At 34.1% G+C, this 25939-nt stretch overlaps 3 protein-coding genes across 6 annotated transcripts in view; 1 reads left to right on the top strand and 2 right to left on the bottom strand.

The window, feature by feature from the left end:
• LOC131625910 (DExH-box ATP-dependent RNA helicase DExH7, chloroplastic) overlaps positions 1-13025 on the bottom strand; it is a 33585-nt gene extending 20560 nt beyond the window's left edge. For all 4 annotated transcript variants that reach the window (XR_009290979.1, XR_009290981.1, XM_058896748.1 and 1 more), the window contains exons 1-13: positions 12613-13025; positions 12423-12528; positions 12110-12306; positions 11931-11987; positions 11583-11733; positions 11096-11496; positions 9899-10117; positions 9087-9198; positions 8537-8728; positions 7755-7834; positions 4152-4274; positions 3890-3976; positions 385-485 (exon numbers count right to left, since the gene is read on the bottom strand). Coding sequence is in view for 2 of the 4 variants with exons in the window: in XM_058896748.1 (XP_058752731.1) it covers positions 385-485; positions 3890-3976; positions 4152-4274; positions 7755-7834; positions 8537-8728; positions 9087-9198; positions 9899-10117; positions 11096-11496; positions 11583-11733; positions 11931-11987; positions 12110-12306; positions 12423-12528; positions 12613-12870 (2084 nt within the window). In the remaining 2 variants the exon portion in view is untranslated. The remainder of the gene's footprint in view (positions 1-384; positions 486-3889; positions 3977-4151; positions 4275-7754; positions 7835-8536; positions 8729-9086; positions 9199-9898; positions 10118-11095; positions 11497-11582; positions 11734-11930; positions 11988-12109; positions 12307-12422; positions 12529-12612) is intronic.
• A 47-nt stretch (positions 13026-13072) lies between these two features.
• LOC131625937 (uncharacterized) lies at positions 13073-15835 on the top strand. Its single transcript, XM_058896777.1, has 4 exons — positions 13073-13518; positions 13930-14009; positions 14094-14152; positions 15277-15835. Exons 1-4 carry the CDS (start codon positions 13219-13221, stop codon positions 15579-15581), a joined length of 744 nt encoding a protein of 247 aa, XP_058752760.1. The 5' UTR covers positions 13073-13218; the 3' UTR covers positions 15582-15835.
• A 2045-nt stretch (positions 15836-17880) lies between these two features.
• Positions 17881-18499, bottom strand: LOC131599279 (uncharacterized). The gene is made up of 2 exons (XM_058871689.1): positions 18328-18499; positions 17881-17986 (listed from the first exon to the last, which is right to left on the bottom strand). The coding sequence occupies exons 1-2, from the start codon at positions 18411-18413 to the stop codon at positions 17881-17883; spliced, it is 192 nt and encodes a 63-aa protein (XP_058727672.1). The 5' UTR covers positions 18414-18499.
• Positions 18500-25939: the final 7440 nt, after the last annotated feature.

The raw sequence follows: 25939 nt of genomic DNA, 5'->3' as shown, positions 1-25939 counted from the left end.
GAAAGTTGGTAAGAGTAAGCAATAACACTCCCTCTCATCTCTTCTATCTCACACAGTATTGCAAGTACTCTGTGTCACTGTTAGAATTAAGTAAACATGTAGATATTCTAGATTCATTGTTGGAATTTATGTCATATACAACTTTCAAGGTTAGTGATTATTCATTAGGCATTCAATGTAATTACTGTAACGCCATTATAAATATTATAAATACAAGTAGTGTGATCTAAGTTTAGACACGGAGAATTAACATAATTCTATAGTTAGCATATTCAAAAACACTGTTATGGTATCTAGAGCTTCATACTTGGAAGATTTGGGTCAATAAACTTTTTTAATTAAATCAATCATTTCAAAGCAAAATGTTGATGGACAACTGAACACCTGGCACTATCAAGACGAACTTGATAACCAATTAAGGAGCCATCAGAACCTGGTGAAGGTTCACACCGCTCATCAGCTACCCTTTCAGCCACGGAAATAGCCTAAAACAAAACAACAAATAATAAGCTTGGAAATGTCAAATTCATAATTTGCTTTGAATGAAATTTTAAACAAGTACAATCTAACGTGTGGAAAAGAAAGATAAAACATGAGAGCACAAAATTTAAATTATAAGTAATGTTGAGAAAGAGAAAAATAAAAACAAAAAAACATGCGAGAAAATCCATGTATCTCGTTATATATGGAGATACTCAATCCTTATAAATACTATGAAGAGTTATATTATATTACTAGGACTTAGTATTAAGTATACGGGTCAGGCTCATTTGTCTTTCTTATCTATTACTTTTTTAACCATTAATATAATATAACGGTCATTACACATTATAGTGAATCTGATTGATTATTCATATTCTTCCTTTCTACATGATATCTTAAGCCTACTAGGGTTAGCCGTAAAAAAAATCAAACCCTACCAGCAGTTTTTTTTATTGAGTTAACATCTCTTTGACAGATTTGTATGTTAGAAGAGAAGTCAACTCCTTGGTATATTTCTTAAACTCCAAAAAAATAATCCATCAACTTACGCTTAATCTGTTTGTGGCGGAAAATCTCTTGCAAAAGAGCATAAATGCGATTTAGATTATCAAATTTATCAAAAATAAATTTTAAAAAATCTCACAACTCTTTCACTATCTTGCAGTGAGTAATAACTTATTGAACTTGCCTATCAACAGAATTCACAAGTAAAGTCAAAATATGTTTATCCTCTACATTTCCATATTGTTGTTGCCTTTGCTTCCTTTGGACATGCTTATGTTAAATGTCAATCTTTTCCCATTCCTCCGAGACAAACTTCAACTAAATACTTCCACTCCACATAGTTCTCACCATCCCCAACAAGATTGATGTCGGTGAGTTTGGTGGAAGTAGTAATGAATTCGATAACAGAGCATTTTAGAAGTGTCTTCAACGCTATTTTTAATTCTAGTCGACATTGTTTAACCAACAACACAGCAGCATAGACGATTTCGACTTGAAACTTAACAAAAATACACTATATCAATGTAGAACACCACCAAAATGCCACAAACAGCCGCAGAAGCCACCGAGCTTCTATCATTTCTCAAAAACACCTCAGTATATTCCAAAACCACGAACCAACTGCTGCCGAAAACGCACGTTTTAGATCGCACACAAAAAAAGCTGAAAAACAACAATTTCGCTAATCTGCAGATTTTTCCATGATTTGGCCGCCAAAAAAAATTCACCCCTCCAGCAATGCTATATTGGCCTTCTCTGAAGCTGCTGGTAGGGTTTGATTTTTTTCATGGCGAACCCTAGTAGGTTCTAGATACTACTCCCTCCATTTCACAATAACTGTCATTTTAGAAAATAATATTTATTTCAAAATGAATGTCATTCTCACTTTTCAATGTAGAAATGATTGTTATTTTTTCAATTGTATCATTTAATTATTACTCTGTACATTACTTCCAACACATTAATAAGGTTAATTTAGTAAAAGTGCAATGTCTTATGACAATATTATTGCATTTCTTAGTTTGTGTGCAAAAACCTTAAACGAGAGTCATTTTGAAACAGAGGAAGTATATAAAAAGAAAGAAAAAAAAGAATATGAATAATCAATCGGATACACTACAATGTCTAATGACCCTTATATTTATATTCATAGGTTAAAAGAATAACACATAAGAAAGACAAATGAGCCAACCCATATACTTAATACTAAACCCTTGTAACATATTATTATAATATTAACTCATAATAACTTCTAATTGAAAAGGTTTGGACAAAATGAAACCATTTGAGGTCTTTTTTTCTATTGCGACGAAGGCTAAGTTGACATTCAGCAACTCAACAGAGCCAATATTTAGGGCAAGGGTATTAGTTAGTTCATACATTTTCAATTTTGTAAGGTGGGAAGCTTTTCAGAGTCTCCTATGGATTTTTTAGCGCTTATACCATGTCAGAAGGTAATTTTCTAATATTATTGATGGAGGAACATGTGCTCTTAAATACAATACAATGAAATTAGAAAAGGAAATTCTTAATAAATACTCATCATTGCGCCCAATGTCAACTCTATAATTTAGGGCCAATGGTTTCTAAGCATAAATTATTCAACTAATCAAATCTCCTCTTAATGGGATTTTAATCCTATTTAAATATAAGATACACAGTTAATTAATATGTACAATTGGTTATGGTAAGAGTGTCAAATCGAACAATATATGGCATGGACATATGTTTATAAATGGGGCAATCATCACTTTACAATCGGTTTTGTAGGGAAGAGTCATGCTCAACACAAATTCTAAGATGGTAAATGAGCCTCTTTCAAGATCTATTTGACCCCCTGCTATCAAGTTTCGGTTATCAGGCCACCTACCATTTATATTCATGCACCAAGCCTGCTAGTATTAGGCGTGAGGGAGTGTGCTAAAAGTCCACATCAGACAATATATGGTTTGGCCATATGTTTATAAGTGGGGGATAACTCTTACCTTACAAGCCAGTTTTGTAAAAATGAGTTAAACTCAACCCAAATTCTAAGTCTTGTTTTCCCTATAGTCATGTGTTACCCACATCAGATACACCAGATTCCTCCATTTCTATGGTTCCTCCTCTTCTTGGATATTCATATAGTTGTCATCTTGCTCCAATGGAGAAAGTTGTCACCGAATAGACTGATGCCTCATATCATGTCCTAACCCCTCAACCTGAAGTCATCACATCACTTGCCATTGAAAACGCTTTAGCATGTAGGGGGTGATAGGTAATGATTGATGAAATGATGGCTCTACACTCTTACGAGACATTAATTGTGCCCTCCCTGCCAATGAAATCTATTGTTGGTTGCCAATGGATATTCACGATCAAGGTAGGCTCTAATGGTCATATTGGTCGCGTGAAATCTTGATTTATAGATTAAGGCTAAGCTAAGATATTTGTAATGGATTACGGTGACACATTATCCCAAGTTGTGTAGTTAGGCGACATCTAATCCTTGGAGTGTGATTAAGCTAAAGAAATTCATATGGGGCGAGTGCATGGGTTCATAGCTTAGAAAGAGTCTCAAGGCTTTATATGTAGGTTGTAAAAAGCTTTGTATAGTCTCAATCAGAGTCCAAGAGTATGGTTGGGTAGATCTGGTTCTTTGGGAATTTGGCATACTTTGCAGTGAAAAAAGATAATTATAAAGTATTATATCTCTATTTACAAGATATAATATGGTATTCATATTTAAAGATATGATATGATATCCCTATGTACAAGATATGATATGATAAGATAAGTCTATCTTCTACAATAAATATATAGATCTTATTCTTACTTTCAACAACTACAACTCCAATATACAGCTTATAATGGCAGAAGATATACATCGACCAAATATGCAAGCAGAAGATTTAGTACCTACCGCTATTCTCCTTGGTTGTGTGCAAATAATATTACACTGTCCACCATGTCCTGACTCAATCATCTCATCCAATATGAATTGTGGAACCTACATTAAAGTCAATCTTAAAATGTTATGCAGACACGCTGACTCCAAGAGGAAGTTTGGCATCTATAATCAACTTTACTCAAATTCCTAAGGCAAGAAGAACGCAATTGACTAAGGACATGAATTTTTTATATGATATGTCTCTAAAAATCACAAACTACAACTGATGTGTCACCTGAGTTGTTTTCCCAGAGCCTGTTTCCCCACAAACAACAAGAACATCATTTTCCTTTAGCATTTGCAATATATCACCCTTAAGTGTGGCAATAGGAAGTGTAGCTCTAAAATTCAACATATCCTGGAGCAGAAAATATATCTAGGTTAGTACAAAATCATATTTTTCTCCAAATAAAAGTCAATCAATTGTTCTGAAAATTTTGGCAATTACACATAGAACGCCAATTGTAAGAAATGTAAAACAGTTTATAAGCTTCTGTCTCCATCCAAGCACTTAGAAAAGATGACCTAGAAATTGTATCAGTGCTCTATTATCTATATTACAAAGAGGTCAAGACTAAAGTTTCATCACTCATATGTAAGTTAAATTCCAATACATGATAAATTGGTCCATGCAATATCCATAATTCAAGCTCAGGATTACTGTGTGACGAGATGTGTTAGAGAAATAAAACCAGTTAAGGATATAAAACCAATCTCGTGCCTGAATGAATTGAGAAAATGAAGCAAACATTGCAAGCCTTTATTGTGAAAGCTGCAAAGGAGTCTCTGGTTTTTCTAATCTCGGCAGAATTAAACCTCTGGCTTGAGCACTGTGAATTTAGGAAATGGAAAATGTCTTCAAGTTCTAGTGTGCCTAGGGCTGGAGGAAATGTTGAAGGTGCGGTAATGGAAGTGAATCGCCTAGGACCAGAGTTAATTAAAATGCTAAAGGAATGAAGAGTAATGTAGTATGGAAGAATGGTGTCTCAATTGATTGTAATGACAGAAAAATAAAATGCAAATGTTGTAAGAAGATAAAAACAAAAGGTACTTGTTTTCTCTAAGTTTGGTTTTATAATTTATAGACTTCGTTTGGACGCTAATTTTTTTTTCTTTCTTAGCTACACATCCACCCCTCTAAGAAATCCTTGCTCAAAGATGTGAGGACTAACAGCGTAGGCCTTTGCATGCATGGTGCAGGCTGTTACTTTAACTCCCCAGCTTCATTATAGTCGTGAATTTAAAGTTGGTTATGAAATTAAAAGAGGAACATACAATTGTATAGCAAGGATGGTGGGAGACATGGATGAAATAAGTCAGATTGGTTTCTAGATTGAGGATTTCAAAAGTAAATTAAATGTTTGGTAGTGAAATCGTGCACTTCATAACAAAACTCCAACACATAGTTGGGAATTATTGGGAATTGTAATGAAGGAGCATTAAGAATTTTTCTGTTTAACAACCGTGCGTTGAATTGGGTACAGCTCGTATGAGTTCTGTTTGTGCACCATTTTTGGGTCTAATCCTTTGTGATGTATGAGATGTGTTAATATTTGTATATATAGAATATTTTTTAGCCTATCTAGAATAGTAGAAGATACTGTAGCATATTCCTTGTGTAATTAATACAATGTGCTATATATTTTGCCAATTTTTTCCTGCCCTTGTATGTTTTCCCAAATCCATGGCAAAAAGTAAAAAATGTCCCCTAAATTCGGAGATGCATCTCCAGACGCGCCATTTTCACACAAAGTAAGCACAAATTGTTGAGCATCCCTCACTTTGTTAAAATTTAATTCGGAGATGCATCTCTGAATGTGTTACAGGATTTGTTCGCAGATGCATCTCCGAATTAACCTTTAATTTCAAACTAAGGGAAATTTTCGGAGATGTATCTCCGAAAGGTTTTAATGTATATATATAATGCACGTCAGGCCCTCTCTCTCCTCTTTCTACATTTTATGAATATTTCTCTTTTTCCATTGGAGCTCGTGAGCAACACTGTTCCAGTCAATTTTTCAAACAACATAAGAACCTCTACTTCAATCTTACCAATCCCAACTAATTCCACATACTACATTGAACATCATTCCTGCTTATCAACACTCATTTGAGTAAGTTTTTAATTTAACTTATTTTGATTTTTGATTAATATATTAGGTAAAATAGTTTTTTTTTAATGCATTAGAAAGTATTAGAATTTGAAATAGGTAATATTACAGACATGCATTATGATTTTGATGCATTTTGGGTTGTTAGGGCAAGATTAGGAACTGATTCTGCGATTGAAGCAAAACACGTGACGGTGGAGCGTCGTCATCTAGGAGCCGCGAGAGGGCTCTTCAAAATGAGCAGGCCAGATCTATGCGGGAAACCATCCCTAGGCATCGTGACGGTGAAGTGTCGTCATCTAGGAGTCACCTCTCACAGGAGTCCTCATCCCAGACTCACGTACACCAGGAGGAAGCCTCAGCTTCACGTGATGGTCTCCCTCCACTTGTCGACCCTTATTCAGGAGGGCCCATTGACATATCATTACTGATACATTATGGATACCATGTTGCTCCGCATGTCTGGACCGGAGAGGTATATTTGTTAACGGTTGTTATTTTTTTGTTTTAACCAAATTCAATGCGGCTGATATTGTTATATATTCTTTTTAACATGAACACAGTTGTTTGAAATCTGTTAACCATTCTAGAAAGATTCACAATCTTTATCAGCCTAAAGATGAGTGGTTCCAAAGTATCATCAGATAATCCGGTCTTGCCAGTGTGTAATCTTCCGGGTATGCAACCATCAGCCATGGCATGCATGGGGCTTTTGCTGAGAGATGACATACAGAAATGTTATTTTGCCACTTTCCCATTGACGAGATGATGATTACACTAGATGATGTCACTTACCTTTTACACTTTTTTATCAGGGGGAAGTTACTTGATCATTCTAGGATGTGATTTATTTAGGAGCTGACCCAATGGAAGCCTTGATGCAGTGTGAGAACACCAGAGGTGCTGATGCTAAATCTTCATTCTTGAAGGAGCATTATGAATAAAATTTGGAGTTGGCCGAGGAAACCGACGGCGATGAACTACGAATTACCTACCATCGGGACTGTGCTTTGAAGTGTTTCCTCCTATTCTTGGTTGGCACGTCCATGTTTGTGGACAAAAGTGCAACCTACGTAAATGGGACATGCCTTAAGTATTTCATCGACTTGACGGTCATTCACGAGTGGATATAACTTAGTGTTGTGCCTTACAGGTAATTTCATTTATGCTATTTTGTATGAATATAAAATTTTGTATTTGAGGTAGGATGTTATGATTCATCCATTTACAATTTGGACAAAGTATTAGGTTTTAATATTAGATCTAACTCATTCTTATAAAACCGACTTGTAATGGGAAATGTATACTCTTTTTAAATTTTGTTTAAGCTTTATCTCTTTTCAATGTAGAAGTTGAATTTTCCCAATACACCCCCTAACGTTCAATATTATTGGGCTTGGTGCATGGATAATTTGGTGGGTGATCCGGATGGATAAGTTCTTGGACCAAATTATGTTTTATATTGGATTTAACTTATCATTACAAAATTGACTTGTGAGGAGAAGGGTGTCACTTTTTATACCATTGTTTCAGGCCTTCTCTATTTTAAATGTGGGACTTGGTTTTCTTATTACCTAGGATAGGAAGGATCTCAAGTTTGACGACAAATCTCAATCTTATACTTTCTATCACTTTTCCCTCTGAATTTATGACAGATATGGAGTGCTAATACAACTATAAAGAAAACATCTAGTCGTTATAAGAAATCAAACAAAACACATGCGAACCTGATATCTTTGTGACCCCATTTTAGTGTATTGCAGCTGTCTCAGATTAGCACTCTCCAATTCCTTAATATAGGTTCCTCCTGCATAATGAAATTTTAAACTCACGACAGTAAAAAGGTGACAAAACTTTGACCATTTTATTTGTAATATTATTATTCAATTACTGTCAAAACAAAAAGTGTTAAAGTATTGAGTTTGTAAAAGATCTTATTGCAGCCCCCAACACCTTCATCGTGTTAGCCCAACTCAAAATTCCCATAAATGTTTATAAAGTTTGGGCAGCCCTCACCTTACAAATTGGTTGCTCTCACCTTATAAGTCGGTTTTGTAATAATTTAGAATGTCTTCATTACAGCCTCTAACACCTTCATTGAGTTGGATGTGAAGGGATGGATTTAATCTCACATTCCTTAGAGATATGGCTTGGGTAGGATTTATGAAGTTTGGGCAATCCTCACTTTACATGCCGGTTTTTTAAGATTGAGTCAAGCCCAACTCAAAATTCTAAGAGCTACATACAATATACCCACAAATATTTCTAAAAGGCAAAAATAATGAGCACTAAAAACACATGTTACCGGTAGAGTTTATAAACCGTTTCTATTTACGATATTTAAATGTTTCAAACACTGAGCACACATAGATATTTATATTTAAACTTCCGAAGAAACATTATGTTTGAAAAAATTTAAAAAACACCATATTACAAAAAATAAGTAGAAAATAAAAGGAACTAAGATTACAAATCTAAATTCATTTAGATAAAAAGTGGAATAACCTACTCTGCACAAATGATTGATGACTTTCAGTGGTTGAACTTTTATTTTCATCAAGTTTACTGATGTTTTGAGGAAAATTATCGTCTATAACATCAGCAGATGCAGTTTCACCAGAACCATCACCACTTAATAATGACTCCACAAAACGAGACTTGTGATCTTCCACGTTATCTTCTAGTTTGGTTAACGATTCCCCTGTAAGTTTTACAATTCATATCTTCTAAGAAACTTTTATATTAAAGTGTAAAAGAGTTAAACATGTTTTTAGTCTCTACAAAATCACAGTTTTAAGTTTAGACAATTAGACCTTGTAAAAAAATGTTCTCATTTCTAGCCCCACCTTTTACAAAAGCGGCGTGTTTTTAGTTAGGAACTAAAACCACTCAGTTTTTGTAAAAGATGAGGCTGGAAATGGATAAATCAAAATTATAAGAACTAAACTTAAATGAGAGATGTCTTATTATCAAAAGAACTATACTAATAACATGACAGTCGCAGTACAGAATCAAAGAAACCAAAGTTCAATAAAACATATAAAAAGGAAAAGGCCCACCTTCCATCCACTTCATAAAAACTGACGCATAAGGCTCAGTAATTACGAGATGAATTGGGACATCAGGAAATAGTTGGGACAAAGCATATGCAGCCACTTTATTCTGTGCGTCCTGCAATCAAGTAAACACTGCAAATACTGTATCCACAAAAAACAATTCCCATAAATGAAAAACTAGTTTATTCTTCCAAACATTTTGCATAAATATGCAATAATCAACTCCATTGTTTACTTTCTGTGTTAAACGTGAAGAGAGACACTAGTCCACACATATACTAGTAAAATCTATTGTGTTATGAAATTCTAACTTGCTGAGAACTGAGCTCAGGTTTATGAAGAGAACATAGTTGGTTATAAAAGTAATTGCATAAGCATTAAAGATTGTGCTTCTTCAAATGAAACTAGATGAATTCTACTCTCAATTAGTGAGATAACTCAATTGTATTATTGTGGCAAGTCTTCAAGCAAGACATCAGCTTAAAATCGAGTCACTAACAGCTGCTAGAGAACTGATTACGGCTTTGATTAAGAAGCCGGAAAAAAATTTCAAAGTTTAAAGGACTAATTTGTTGCAATAAATTTAGATTAAGGACAGCGGAAGGGTTTTTGCCTAGTTGTAGCTATTAATGTTACGTTGTGGAACTGTTTGTATCAGCTTCGTAGTTTCTTGTAAACCATAACCTGTCTACAAAAGCTTTATTTACACTGTCAATTACTTAGTGAACATTGAATACAGTTTCCGATCAAATTTCATATCTCTCTCACCTTTTTCTCAACCATAGAATCATAATATGAGCATATGGATTACTCACCTCTGCAGATTCAAAGATCTCATTCTGATCTGGAAGCTTAAGTGTTACCAGCCCTCCGGCTTTTCGATTCTTCCCCCTCCCACTAGCTTTACGCAGTATGCTTACAGTATAGGAAAAACTCTTTCCTCTGCCAAGTATTTTATTGAATTTTGGAGCTTCCCATCCTGATTTCTGGCATAACTGATGAAGAATAGCCTTTGGAACCTTTTGAGGGTCTCCCTATCCATAGATAGGTTGTAACCAGTAAGAAATAATTATTGTCAGATCATATCAAGATAAATGTTCACATGGAAAAACATATGACATGCTTGGAAACAAACGACATCCATAATTATTTACAAGAGAACAAACTCGTTAAGATGAATAGTGAAAAAGTATATGTGGGGGATAAGGAACCCTCCTAAACAAAGTACCAAACCAGAAACCAGCCCAAAATAAAAAGATAAAGTCAATGGAGCAAACCTAACCGATCGCTTGCCATATATGGTTAGCAAAACCACATTAAAAAGACCATTATTTACACCAAAGAAAAGAAAAAATACAATCATATCTCAAAACAAGAGTTTTAAATTCAAGTACAGGTTCATGAAGCATTTTATTTTACTATTTAGAAAATATTGAAAAATAAAATACTAAAAAATTGTAAAAAGAGAAATGTCACTATGAAAATCCATGAAAACATCTCTTCCACCCTCCTTGACATCTGCATACTAGTTTCGGTAAAGCACTTACATGTCCAAAGCCCAACCAACTAATGTAATAATGTGTTTCTTCGTGTTAAAGAGAGTCTCACATTGGATAAGATAGCCTAAACATATGTTTATAAGCGAGGGCAATTCTTACCTTACAGGTCGGTTTTGTAGAGTTGAGTTAGGCTAAACTAGAATTTTAAGATGGTATCAGAGCTTATCTAAGATTCGTTGGACCACCTGCTAGAAGGCTTTCGCTGTCGGACCACCCACAATTAATATCCACGCACCGAGTCCAATAGTGCTAGGCATGACGGAGTGCATTAAAGAGTCTTACATCAGATAAGATATGGCCTAAAACATATGTTTATAAGTGGGGGTAATCCTCACTTTACAACTCTAAGACTTCAAACTCCATGTTGCTAAAAGATATTAAGAGTAATTGGAAGACATGTGGATTGCATTATACTTCATCAAGATAGTCATGAAATGTAGCTAATAAACTTACCTTCTTCCAGATGCCATCTAACTTATCCAAGTTCTTCTCGGATAATCTTTTGATTTTTTCTAGTTTTTGTGCTTTCAAAATATCAGAGTGTATTTCATTAGACGACACATTCTCCAAGAAGAAACCGCCAAGCTCAATGTCTTCAGCCACTTCTTGTGCAGAATCTTTTTCAACGTGACCAGCTGGCAAGCAAGAATTGGCAAGATTTTCCTCCACTCTAGGAAGCTTCACATCACCTCCATTTATTGCTTCCCCATTAGAAGGCAAAATAATGGCTGAATTATTTTCTCCATCACCTGTTGCTTCTTCTGTCAACAGCTCATGGCCCATGGATGCTCTCTCAGATGCATGGTTAGTACTGATTTGCTCGTATTCTAATGCCAAATTGTCATCTGATAATCCTGCTCAATGTTTTGTATAATCAACTAAGATAAATATAATATCACAAAAAATATTGAAATAGAAAAGAAGAGAAAATCAATTTAACCTAGAGCAGACAACTCTTGTTTCAGTTTCCGTATGATAAGGCTTGCCTGCTCCTGTTGTTTTTTGTCCTTTTTCTCCTTTGCCTTTGTAGCTTCCAATCTTGCAGCAAGATACTCCTTGGCAATAACATCATAAGGTCTAGGTTCACGGAGCTAATAAGAGAGAAAAATATATCATAAACACTTGGAACATGGTAGTTAAAACAAAATATTTTATTTAAGATCGAGAAGGGGAGGCCGAGATCATAAATTGTGGGATTGCAAGATCCTACAAAAATCATAAAGTTTGAGAGATTTTATGTTGAATGAATAGCCAAATGTTTACAAATGTTGAAGAAAAAGAAAAATACCTTGTTTGCAGCACTATTTTCGTAAAAAGGGTCATCTTCCCAGGACGTATCTTGATCCTGCTAACAGCACACAGTTAAGATTGGAACATTTTCATTATCAGAGACGACGCAATCAAGTGGTTGAAATGGGAAAATGGTAGAGGATAATCTGAAGTCTCAGAATGACATGGTGAAATCACCTCTTCTTCCTGCTGCTCGACATATTGCCTAATCCAATCAGCTTGTGATGATTGGCAAGAATCTAAAGTATCATTGTTCAACTGCCTCTTGATTAAGACAGGAGATTCTAGAACTTGGTCCTTAGTTGTTGTGATGGACGGATTCACTACAGAAGTTGAAGTGTCGTGTTGGTTTATTATAACACCAACAGAACCCCCTGCGGAGCCATTATAAACACACTATCAATCAACCTCCAAAATTCAAGCGAGTTTATGAACTACGATAAGTAGGAGGCATTCATTATAAAGACAGAATGAATGAATCTCCACAAACCTTGATTATAATGAGAGGAAGTTCCGGTGGAAAACTTGAGTGGAAGTTCATTTCCGGGCAAATTGAGGCATAACCAATCAAGAGCTGATTCAAATGTAGTAGAATCCTACAAATTGAATCTCAAATGTAGTAGATTCTGGCAAGTTTGAGAAAGGCATGGGGGTAATAAAGTAAGTAAGTTTGGTGGTACCTTGAGAGCGGAGAGAGCAAGTTCAATGTGATGATCAGAGAATCCTTCGCAAGAGAGTTTCTCGTAAACAGCTTTGAGCTTCTTGGCTTTCTGATCTTTTGTTAGGGTATCATCGGCCGCGGGGGTGGGGCGGGCAGAGTTGAGCAAGAGGCGGCGGAGGCGGTTCTCGTTTTCAGCAGAAATTTGTAACTTGGGAGCTGATGATGAGGATGACTGAGGAGCCTTTCTGCTCTGCTTCTGATTTCTTTTCGGCGGCATCCTTGATGCTTTCGTACCTCTTCTTCAGAGTAATGCTTTTTTTTAATATGCAATTGTAACAATGTCATTTACGCACTTTACATAAGAAAATTCATTTTCGAATCACGCAACTTTTTTTTTTTTTCTAATAGAATCACGCAACTCATTTTTACAGATGGGTGTGGTCAGTGGTCAATCATAATAATACTGGTTTCAAGGGTATTTTTGACATTCTAAATCCCCTAAATTCAGAATACCATCTCTCCGTGTTTCCTTCTTCTTTCCGTTCGCGTTTGTTGCTCTTCATCTTCTTCTTTCCAACGCCGCCGCTGTCACTTCCTCCCAACGCCTCTGATTTCATATTCTGCAATGCAAAGGCTATATTCACCCTCCAAAATTTGGAGGACCATACCCTCCTCCTATGCCACAAACTCATTTCTCTACAACGCACCTTCTTTTTCCACTCTTTCCATTGGACCAGCTGCTCGTAAATTGCATCAATCACAGTCTCCTTATGATTTCATGAAATGGTGTTCGTTTGGATTCCGCAGGATGTCAAGGTTCGCGAGTGGGTTCAACCCTTTGAGAGAGAAGCCATTAGATTCAATTGTAGATATTCACAGACTCAAGGATCGTTATCCCGATGATATCGCTTCTATTTGGGATGATGTGATCTCTCTCTCTCTCACTTCTTCTTATTTGATTTTTTTCGTTAATTCTTCACAAATGCTAATATACACATACAATTTTCGCATTATTGGTAATTTACTTTTAATACTATAGATTATGATTCTAGTTGAAAGAGTATTTGTGTGTTTTGCATGTTACAATCACCAAATCTGTATGATCTTTATAAACTACCGACTTCTTCTTCCTTGTCACTCACGCACTCTAATTTTGTTGTAGGAATAAGACTCATTGCGAGTTTCTTATAAACTATGCAACTTTTATGAGAGCTTTTTCCTTTGTTTCCTTGCCACATTATTGCTTTTCTAACTTTTGATGAAACAGCTGTTAGGCTATGTAGCATCTACTATAAGTCAATTTATAGTTTCAATGTTATTTTCATTTTTATTTCAGTACCACATTGGTAGAGGTCATATTGGAGCGACTATGAAGGCAAAACTTTATCACTTGCTAGAGCATAGAGCTAAGGAATGGTAATTCATTTCATCAATACTTATACTATCAATATATGTACTTAAACATTTCATCTTCTTACTTCTTCTATTTCTTCTTGGCAGCCGATATTTTGTGATTCCTTTATGGAGGGGAAGCGGTTATACAACAATGTTCATTCAAGGTTTGATAAAAATGCCCCCTCTTAATCTTATCATTTAAAAAATGTAACAATTGTTATGAATCAAATGGGTTACTGGTCTATATTTGTACAAGAGAAAATCCATCCCTCTTAAATATTGGTGTTATTATCTCTATTCCTTTGATAATAAATGAGAGAACTTAAAAAGTTGAAGCGAAAGGAAAAGAGAAAAAGGTGAGTTTAGAAAGTTGTTGAAATTAAAGGATTGGATGGAAAAGAGAAATTAAAGGATTTAGATGAATCACAGGGAACTGAATTGTTCTGATGTACCATTCTCCCATACTTAGTGATAAGTTTGGTAATGATTTTGTGAGGGATCTAATTTTTTAAAATTCTAGAATAAAGAGATTCAAGGAATGTCTTGAGAGAGATATATCAAAATACAAATGTTAAATGAAAACACTCCAATTGGATATATATCAAGGGCTGGTAAAGATCGTGACTAACCTTTTATTTTTTTAAAGTTGAAACATGTTGATTAGAAGCTGAGAACAGCTGAGTCATTGCTAACAATTTGATTAAGTTGGTATGTGACATTCCCCACCCAATTTCTAGAACCAAGCAACTTTGATGAATAAACTAATTCATGATCTTGTTTAAATTGAATTCTTTTTCCACAGTAATACCTCATCTCATGCCTAAGGCCTCATCATCAGTCACGGGACTTAAGTGCAACAATTCTCATGTAGGCTTCTAAATTTACAACACCCAAATGATTATAACCAGATCCCAACCAGTGAAGCCGTCATTAAAGCACCCAACATCAAGATTAACCTGGATGTGAGACACTCCATGTTGTTCCCCACCAAAATTTGGACCACATTGTCTCTATATCATTGCAACACCCCTCCAGAAATTTGCAGCAACTCGTGATGTAATTCTGGAAGTCTTTTTAGAGTGTTATGAGAATAAATTGAAAACAACTTATTGACATATCATTAGTTTTTATAATTATTTTTAAAAAGTCTCTCAGGTGCTTATTTCAGTAGATAAGTTCAAATAAATCAATAAAAACATACACTTATTATATGATTCTTAGTATGTGTTTTTCATATTGCCACTTTGATTGTTGTTTCTCCCACTTGCATAATCATGGTTTCTTGCAGTACAAACGCCATACATGCTTTTTACGGGTCTTGAAGATTACAAGGCTAGGGGAACACAAGCATCACCCTACTTCTCCGTGTGCTTCTACACAGAATTTGCAGAGAGCAAAGACTTGGTACTTATCCGTGGGGATATTGTATTTACCAGCAAGTTGACTGACTCAGAGGCAAAATGGCTTATGGAAACTGCTCAGTCTTTCTATTTGAATGATGTCAGATACAAACTAGTTGAAAGGTTCAACAAAGACACGCGTGAGTTTGAGTTCAAAGATGTTTTACAGGCATTGGACATGCCTATTTTGTAACCAACAAACCATATTCAATTCAACATATGCTAAGCTAGGTTTAGTTTAGTTTGAGAAAATATTTGTTTTTATTTTCTATTTTCACTTTTATTGATGAAATTGTCACCTTTTGTTCAAATATACGTTTGTGAACATAGGAAACAAATTGAAAATTGTTATGAATAATATAAATTAATGTGTATGCCCATGAGCTACAAGAACCAGAATATTTCAACATTTTTGGATATTGTATTTATGGATATTGTATTTTTGTTCCCTGTGGCTCTGATTTTTTTATTAATAAATAGGACTAATGTAGTATTATTGTAAATGATACATCTTAAAAAACATAATACAAATATCATATTCTTCTTTTTCTCTCATTTAACTCTCCTACTTTAATTCATTGTGATGTCCTGGCTTATAAATTTTATTTTAACATGTTAACTTTGTATATTTGTACTTTGTAGTATTCAAGTTTTATGTTTTATATTTTCTCTGATCTCGAGTTTCTTCTTTGTTTCTTAGCTTGTTTAAATTTTATTAATTTTTCTTTCTATATATCTTATATCTTGTTTTTAATTTGAAAAGTTTCTTTGAATAAAGATAAATATTACTATTTATTTTGAAAGAAATTTATTTAATCTTGATCATATATATATATATATATATATATATATATATATATATATATATATATATATATATATATATATATATATATATATATAAATAATATTTGTGATGTCAATTATTTATTTAATCTTGATCATATACGTAATATGTGTGATGTGTGATGTCAATTATGACTGTTCTTGATTGGTCAAAACCTTTGAGTGAGTATGTGATACCAATGATTTGCCATAGGAGTGATTTTGAGACATAGGCATGGCAGAATATTCCACTCTATCTACTAAGCAAGTTAAACACTAATAGAAGCTCAAATGACAACTGAAAAGGAGTTATTGATTGTTGTTTTTGTCTTTAATAAGTTTAGATATTTTTTGGTGGGCATCAAGGTTAATAGTGTATACAAAACATTATGTAATCAAGTATCTCATCTCTAAGAAAGATGCTAAATCATGTATGATTAGATGAGTGTTGCTGCAAGAGTTTGACCTTGAGATCATGATGAACAAGAAGGGTGTGGAAAACAGATTTTGAAAATTAATTTATAAACAATTTTTAAAAACATCAAAACACATTCAAACAAGCATATGCTCCACGTACCCTCCAAATTGTTGCCATTTACTTGTATTCAAACCAAAGTAGGAATTATTACAATCCCCGTTTTGTTGATGAATCATATAAATCATATTACTTGGCTATCTTTTGATTTACTTGTTGATGAATCATATAAATCATATTACTTGGCCATCTTTTGATTTACTTGCCAAATAACCATCGATCATCAATTGTGGCGGCCTCCGTCCCTACTTATGAGGTTGAATTCTCTATCTATAGTTTTGTTCAGAATAATGATCATTGGAATTATAGTCGAGTTCCAAAGTCAATTTGTAACCTCATAGTTGAGATTAAATCCAACACAGAATTTCATTGGTATGATGATTGATGGAGACAAGAAATAATGACTTGGTCCCTTTATTCAAGGTACATCCAGAATTCATGACTGCTCATAGTTATCTGCTGAAAGAATTCATAAAAGATTGTATAGTGATGATCTCTGCCCTCGATCATGAATCTATGATGCATGTGTTGCAAGACTGAGAGGACAGAAGATAATTGGGTTAGGTTTAGCCTTGGGTTGAGAGGAACCTTACTACTCAAAATGTGGGAATCACTAATTGCAGTTGTGGGAATCACTCTTTCGACTATTTGGAAGGATATAAACTTGCTTGTTGGGAGTCAAGTTAGCAAGAAAGGCGTCAAATTTTGCTTATCATATTGATAAAAAAACTTGATCAACCATTAGCTTCGGATGAATTGGCAGAAACCTCCTACAAGCTTCTTCAAGGTTATAAATAACATAGAATTCACAAAATATTGTTATATAACTTGGATCAAATGATTCATACAACTACTGTTGAGCTGTCAAACCAAGTTATTACACAAATACCAATAGTGAGTGACTTATTAATTCGTAAGTAATACTTAAATTTCATGGACATTGGGGTGTACCTCCCTCCCATAATCTAAATTTAAAACTTGATTAGAAATAAATAAGTATATTTTATTATGTCCCAAGGCTCAACTACTTGTCCAATTTCTTCGGTGGGTCTCGTAATCTGCAGTAGAGAAAATAAGAATATTAAAGCAGGTCATGTATATGAATCAGAATGAAAGTGTAATTAGTAATGAGTTACTTGGAATTTTGCTTCAATAATCCGGAGAGGGAAGCACAGTGAGTTGAATTATAATCGCATCTTGTGCAGCATGAGTCCAGCAATTCAATTACTTTAATGCACCTGCTAGTGTTAAAACAAACAACTGAGTCCAAAAGTGCGATGTTTCTTCAATGTCACAAGAGCATAATAAAAATCATATGAATAGAGTTTGTAATATTGGCATGATGTTCCACATAGGCATTTAGAAATATAAAGAGGTATGTATGAGTTGTTTCGCCAGAAAGAGAGGTTGTGATTAATCATATTCATTATCAAGAAATCAAAATTTTCCGTCAAATAGGACTCTCATGTTCGTTCTATAGTCTGACGTGACAGCAATGAAATTGATCCAACGAATTTAATTACATAATTAGGGTTATTGCCAATAAATTACAGAAATAGAAATCGAAAGTAAGACATACTTTTGGGGGAGAAAGTTGTTCTTGGAGAGGCAGGCTTGGATGGCACAAGCCTCTTTCTTGCACGGTTCTTTGATCTCCTGCCCCATTTTCACGAATATTTCATTCTCTTCTGTTTTTCAAATACCCCAAAATATCAACCCTAACCGACTCACTCACAAATTGCATATTCATCGTCAACTAGGTTGCTTATGTGTCCTTATAGTAGGATTCTTTTAAACATTAACCCAAAATTTAACAATTTTATCCCTCTTCTTTTTTATTCTCTTCTCAACATTAACCCAAAATTTAACAATTTCTTCCAATTAAATATCACACTCTTCTCAATTAGGTAGACAAATCAAAATTTTCGTTTATGTATTTTTACCAATTTTTTTGAAAATCTAGGAAAAATTATGTTAATTTCTGGATTTTAAAAAAATTCAATAGTTCTTATCAGATAAACCTATATAAAAACGAAGTTATATTATCTTATTTTTTATAAATCCAGTTTGTTTGTGATTTTTCAAAAATATGATAGGTCATATTCGATAGTCCAATAAAAAATAAAGTTTAACACTATCGAATTTTTTGATTTTTTTTTTTTTTTAATATTTTAGATATTTAAAAAACCAACATAAAATCTTAATTTGTTTAAAAAAACAATGATTTTATAACGGATATTTAAAAAATTTGATGTAAAAAATATGAATTTATATCAGATTTATAAAAAAAACCGGTATAAAATCATAAACTTTTTAAGACAAATTATGATTTTACACTCATTAAACACGGATAAAATCTATGCTTAGTTGTTCTTACAACTTACTAGCAAAATACGATGCATTAACCCTTGTCACATGTTTTCCAAGAGTTTAGAAATAGGTTATTGTTCACTCTCTCGTTACAAGAAAGAAAAGTGTAGTAAAATAAGAAAATATTATTGTGATAGAGAGTGGTGAGATTAGGTTGTAACTACTATATTACAAGCATATCAATTATCACTTATTCACATATTAGTTATCAATTAGTATTTCCTTATATTGTTCAACAATGTTGTTCGTATCTGAAATAACATGTAATGTCAATTATATTGTTTATTCGACGATCTCCCAATCTAATAAACAATACAATAGCATTATTGTTCAATAATATACATGAATAACACGTCTAAATCTATTTATAGACTATAACTCATGATATACGATTACATAAGTATAAACCTAAAAACACCTCTCGACATAAGATAAATCCACAAATTATGTTATAAGCAATCAAATCATTTTATGCATACAAACATTTATCTTTGGTGTAAACCTAAGAGCGCCTATTCACATCAGATAGATTCACATACATGATACATGTATCACCTGCATTAGGAAAAAGAGTAAAGATCAGATATATTTTATTGACTAAAATAGGCGTAACATCATGATTACATCAAATATATACAATGCATAATAATGTACAAACTAACCCCTAACAAAAGAGAACATAGCTACTCGTGACAATGGTAGCAAGATAGAATATGTGGAAGCGTAACTACATTCATACAATCTCTCATTCCTCAGTTGCTCCACTTCAATAAGCACACCTTTAACGTTACAAACTCTTTATCTTTCTCCCATTGTGAGCTTAACAAAAATATAAAAACTAACTTAAAAATTATATATTAGTTACAATGGCCAAGACCCATATTTATATATTTCATAAGTGATCCTCATTCGTTAAGCGAGTTCTGACTCGTCCAACGAATTAGCCTTTCTGGGTTTCTTCGCACCAAAGTATTCTTCAAATTGCTTTGGATTTGTGATCGAGATGTGATTTTACCAATGAATTTCCCTATTTTCCAACCCAAACTTTATATTTTGGATTCGATGGTCGGTGATCCATTCACCTAGCAAATTGGCGTTTTCTCTCCAGTAAACATACCCTTCATCGTTGAAAAAGCAGGTTTATTTAATAAATAATTTGAATTCATCATACCTCCTAAGACATGTACTCTTTAAGTAAGAGTTAGGAATCGACTTTGATGAAGTGTTTGCAATAGTGGCCTTGATTGAAACAATAAGGCTGGTTGTTAGTTTGGCAAACATGGACAAATGAACAATGTGTCAAATGAATGTGAAATATGCATTTCTGAATGGCCCTTTAGATGAAGAAATTTATATGTCATAACCATTTGGTTTTGAGAAGGAAGGCCAAGAAAGCAAGGTGTGGAAGCTGCATAAAGCATTGTATGGGCTGAAATAAGCCCAGGAGCTTGGAATAACAGGATAAATGGTTTTTGATGAGAAAAGTAATTTGTGAAATGTATAGCTGAACATGGTGTGTATGTCAGAAGAAGCAAAGGTGAGATGCTAATACTTTGTCTCTATGTAGATGATATTCTAATAACAGGCAATTGCAAGGAGATTGAGTATTTCAAAGTTGAGTTGAGCAGGGAGTTTGAGATGTCTGATCTTTGAAATATCTCATACTTACTTGGAATTGAGTTCTACAAGTGTGTTAGAGGTATGATGATGCACCAAAGAAGATATTCTAGGGAGATACTCAAGATATTTAAGATGGAAGATTGTAATTATGCAATAACACCAGCTGAACCAAGATTGCAATTGATATAAGATTCAAATAAAGATGATCTTGATCCAACACAGTATAGAAGACTTATTGGATCATTGAGATATCTGTGACACACAAGGCCTCGTCTAGTTTACATTATAGGCACGGTGAGTAGATTTGTGTAGAAGCCAATGTTGTCATATCTTGCAGCCACCAAGAGGATACTAAGATATCTTAAAGGAACACTAGATTATGGAATTTTGTTTCCCGCGGAAGATGAAGGAAAGGGATGAAGGCTTGAGGGATACACTAACTGAAGTTGGTGTGGTGATAATGAGGATAGAAAATCTACTATTGGTTATGTGTTCATGCTAGGTGCTACACCAGTTGCTTAGAGCTCAATAAAAGAACCGATTGTAGGATTATCATTATGTCGATGGTTGAAGAGATTCCGACCAACATAGAAGTTACACCATAAAGTTTCAAACTGTTTTTCGACAAGTGAAATTTTTTGAAGAGGTTTGACTTCAAGTGAAGTATACTCTTCTTTAAGTGGAGTATGATAGTTTTAAAAATTATGATTGTCGGTGAAGACAATGTGCAAATTCTTGGAGTGAAGTAGCTTCAAGTGACTATACTCTTTGTGGTGGAGTATGAATTTCAGTTAAGACAATGGAAGTTAATGTATTATTTTCAATCAAAGTGGAGATTGTTGGGGTTGGTTGAAAATATACATGTTGAACAAGTCTCACATCGCTTAGTTTTGTTAAGGAAGAGGGAGTCCAAGACTATATATAAGATTCAAGTTCTTCGAAGTCCCATGTCGCTTAATTTTTTGAAGAAAGAGGGAGTCTGAGACTATATATAGAATTCAAGATCTTCGTTACAAGATACTCCCGTCATTCCTATTTATAAGCCAATTTTGCCTTTAATGATTCATTGAACAAATGATGTATTTAGACTATATATAGGTTAGATACATTAATTACTCAGTGAATCTAAAAAGTTAAATTTTGCTTATAAATAGGAATGAAGGGAGTACAGTGGTCTAAAGCACTTTAAGCTTACATTTGACTTTTAATATTTTCTCGTATTCTCTTGTGTTAAAGTGTTGTAAGGGGTAGTTAATTATTTGCTTTGGAGAATGCAGGTGTATTAGAGTCTTGGGATGGTTAAGGGTAGGTAGTCTATGTGTTATAATAATTTTCACACAATATTATTCTCTAGTTGTCATTTGAAAACAATCATGATTTTTTCTCCGATTTTGGAGTTTCCATGTTAATCTCTTGTGTTGTTTTTGTGTATCTATTTTTTCTCTATGCTTTTTTTCCAATAGTAGTTATTCGTCATGCTCGTCGACATTTTCCAACATATAATTATTAAAAAGTATCAATATTAGATTTTAGAAAGATTCTAAAATTTTAGAGGAAATTGAGAATCTCTTTTTTTAATGGGGATTAATTCTTTAATTCAAAGAGATGCTCTTCCACTCTTGTAATAAATTAAAAATGCATTTAAAATTCGAAAAAAACATTTTCAGACGCATTCCAAATACACCAAATTCATACGTAATTAGGTCGCATCCTCATTTTATTAAAAAAATATTAAAAATTATTTTTTAAATAAATCCAAAAGTATACTTTCGTAGGATTTATTATTAATTATTTTCATGTTCAAGTTAAAGTTTATGAATGAAGAAGATGATGATACATTATATGGAGTGAAAATATACAAAAATGTGTGTGATGTTTTGAGTAGGAAATTCAAATGTGGTACTCTACGGACTTCCAGATTCCTAAAAGGTATAAGTTGAAATTTTTAACTGAGGATGAACCAAAATTGATAGAACTGTTATTATACACATATTTTTTATAATGCTCTGCATGGCTAGATTGAACCCACAGATCCTGTTGAAGACATTAGGAGATATAAGGAAATGTCTTAATGCATCTTATGCTTTATTAGCATACCTCGTGAAAATACAATATTGCCTCCAGGTTTCAGAGATGCATCTTCGGACGCATCAAAATTCAATATATTTATGAATCAGACCCTATATCAATGGAAAGAATTATACAAAAATACATCTATGTATACCTTATGTAGATACATTTATGGGCGTACCAAAATCCAGTGAAAATTTGAATTAGTCCCTAACTCCATGTAAAATTATTCTAGAGATGCATCTTCGTAAACCTTACGTAGATGTATCTCCAGATACTCTTTGATCAAAAACACGCCAAAAGCCTTTCACCTTCCTCACGTCCTGAAACTCTCTCAAACCCCATTTTCTCAAACTCTCTCAAACCACATTCAAGCAAGATCAAGTAACTTCAAACGTCCAATTTCAAGCAACATCAAGAAATAATTTGTAAGTTTTTTATAAACTTTATTGAGTTTACGTATAAATGTGTAGAAGTTGATTTTTAGGTTACGGAATAGATAGATTTTACATGTTTGATAGCTTATACCGAATGAGAAACGAGTTAAATAGGTCTTTTTACGATCAATGCATTATTTTTTATGATTTAGGGGTGTGCATTCCACCATTAACGATGTTGAGAGTTGGAGGTCATTACAGATATGCATCTACAGAAAATTACAACGTTTACCTAGAAACCAAATATGCATCTCTGTAATCCATCAGTATGTATTTTTTTCCTTTTTTGTACTAAACTTATTGTGTAACGCGTGTGATGTGGTCTATTTAAAGGAATTATGGTTGATAGACAGTCCGCATTGAGACACAACAGGATTTCATAACATGCATCTGTTCGGAGAGAAACGATTCAACCATCACATGCTCCTGTTACCTCTAGCGTGGTTGATGTAGAGGCGTAAGCTTCCAGGGCTTATGTATCTCCACCCTTTTCTTCCTCTTCCCGTAGGAGGCGAGGATCCACTCCTCATGCATCTCTGCCTCAATCTTCCCATAAACGACAAAGGTCACCTATTTAGGCACCTGATGAAGCAGAGGTACCTGAGTCACCGAAGGTACCTCGCACATTATAGGCACTTGAGACATCCCAGACTCAGGAGACAGCAGCAGCACTTGAGGCATCTCAGGTCCAAGAGACGACATCGACACTTGAGGCATCCCAGGCCTAGGAGACAAAATAGGCACCTGAGACATCCCAGGCCCATGAGGCAGTAGAAGCACCTCGGGGTTTGGAGGAGTACAATTAGACATATCACTGCTGCCTTTTTGCCCGAATCAAACCCTAATACAAATTTTAACATAAGTTCACACAAATAATAGGTTTGATGCTTGCTATTTAAAATAATCTTCTGGACTGGATTTGGGCTTCAAATTGCTGCAGGGTGCTCCATAAAATCTTCCAAAATCTACTCCATGAAGATAGGGCTCCAAATATTGTATTCCTAAATATTTTCCATATTTAGTAACTAATCAAATATCTTGAAAACAGAGACAATCTATTATCCCTTAAATCAAGTGCCACATATGATTGCATAATATTCCAAAATATTTTGCACCTGTACATCAACCAACTTCAATTGATCCAGCTGTAACCAGTGTTTTAGAAACCGGACCGGGAACCGGCTAGCTAACCGGTCTGGTTCAACAGTTGGATTGGGAATGTCAATGAACCGGTGTGAACCAGTCAAAACCGGTGTAAACCGTTAAAACCGGAAAAACCGACGATTTTTGTGAACCGGCGGTCTAATTGCATTTTTTAATTTTTTATTAATTTTAAAAAATTAAAACAATGTCGTTTTGACTATTTTAATGAAAAATTAAAATGAAAAATAAAATAAATAAAATAAAAATAAATAAAAAATAAAAAAATTGTTGCAGATGCAGTTGATTTTGTTACCGATAATTTTAATATTGAAGAAGGAGATCCCAACATTGAAACAATTTTTTTTTTGTAATTAAATTTAGTAGACAATGAAATTATTTTGTTATAAATTATTCAATTAGATTATGTTGCGATTAAAATTTTGTTTGCAATTATATTTTATAATTATGTACTATTTTATTGTTAGGCCGTGGGATATGCATGGGATGGTTGCTTCCAGAGTTGAAAGTTACAACATTGCTGCTATCAATTCTAAGGTCATGGAAAGGAATAAGGTTGAAAGAATGATTAAGTGGAATTTTCCTAAAAAGGAGTTTGTCAAGCTTAATGTGGATGGAGCTCACTCTTATAAGGGCGTTTCAGGATGTGGAGGGATTATTAGAAATAACGAAGGTATGTGGTGTGGTGGTTTTGCGAAGTGTGTTGGGACTAGTAGCCCGCTTATGGCTGAACTATGGGGAATTCATGATGGGCTGAAGATGGTGATAGAACATGGTTATCAGAGGGTGATAATTGAATCGGATTCTAAAGAAGCGGTGGATATTAGCAACCAAAATGGAACTAAGAGGTTGTCTAAGTGCAACTTGGTTCGGAATATTCACAAGTGGATGCGTAATCTGGAGAGTGTGGAGGTGCATCATGTCTACAGGGAGTCGAATGGTTGTGCTCACATGATGGCTCTTCATGGGAAAGAGTCAAAGGCTACTTACACTTTTTATCGGGATATGCCGTCCTGGCTTTTTGAGAATTTTGAGCGTGATAAGCAAGGGGTTTCATACCCTAGAGTTATGTTTGTTTAGCTTTTCTGTTTCTTGGGCTTAGGCCCTCCATATTATCAAAAAAAATAATAAATTTAAATTATGAACTTGTGAATTTATTTATAATATGATATTTTCAAAAAAAATTAGTGCTAATTATATTTTGTAGAGACTGAATCATCCGGTTCAACAGATTTTATACCTATATAATTTTATTATAACGACCGGTCTATTCAACCGGGTTATCCGGTTTAACCCAGTTTAGTCATGCGGTTCGACCAGTGACTCAGTGGTTCGACCAATAAACCAGTGACTCAGTACCCTCACCGGTTTGATGTCCGGTCCGGTTTTTAAAACACTGGTTGTAACATATCAGATGCGATGTCGAATAAAATTTGCATAGGACATCTTTTTTGACATGTCTTCTTCAGTTGAAGTGAATGGAACATCTTGTTCAACATGTTCCCATAATGCCAATCAAAATACATATAATTA

This window comes from Vicia villosa, linkage group LG1 (assembly GCF_029867415.1).
Source record: "Vicia villosa cultivar HV-30 ecotype Madison, WI linkage group LG1, Vvil1.0, whole genome shotgun sequence".
Lineage (NCBI taxonomy): Eukaryota > Viridiplantae > Streptophyta > Magnoliopsida > Fabales > Fabaceae > Vicia > Vicia villosa.
This window is presented reverse-complemented; position numbering and strand designations above follow the sequence as displayed.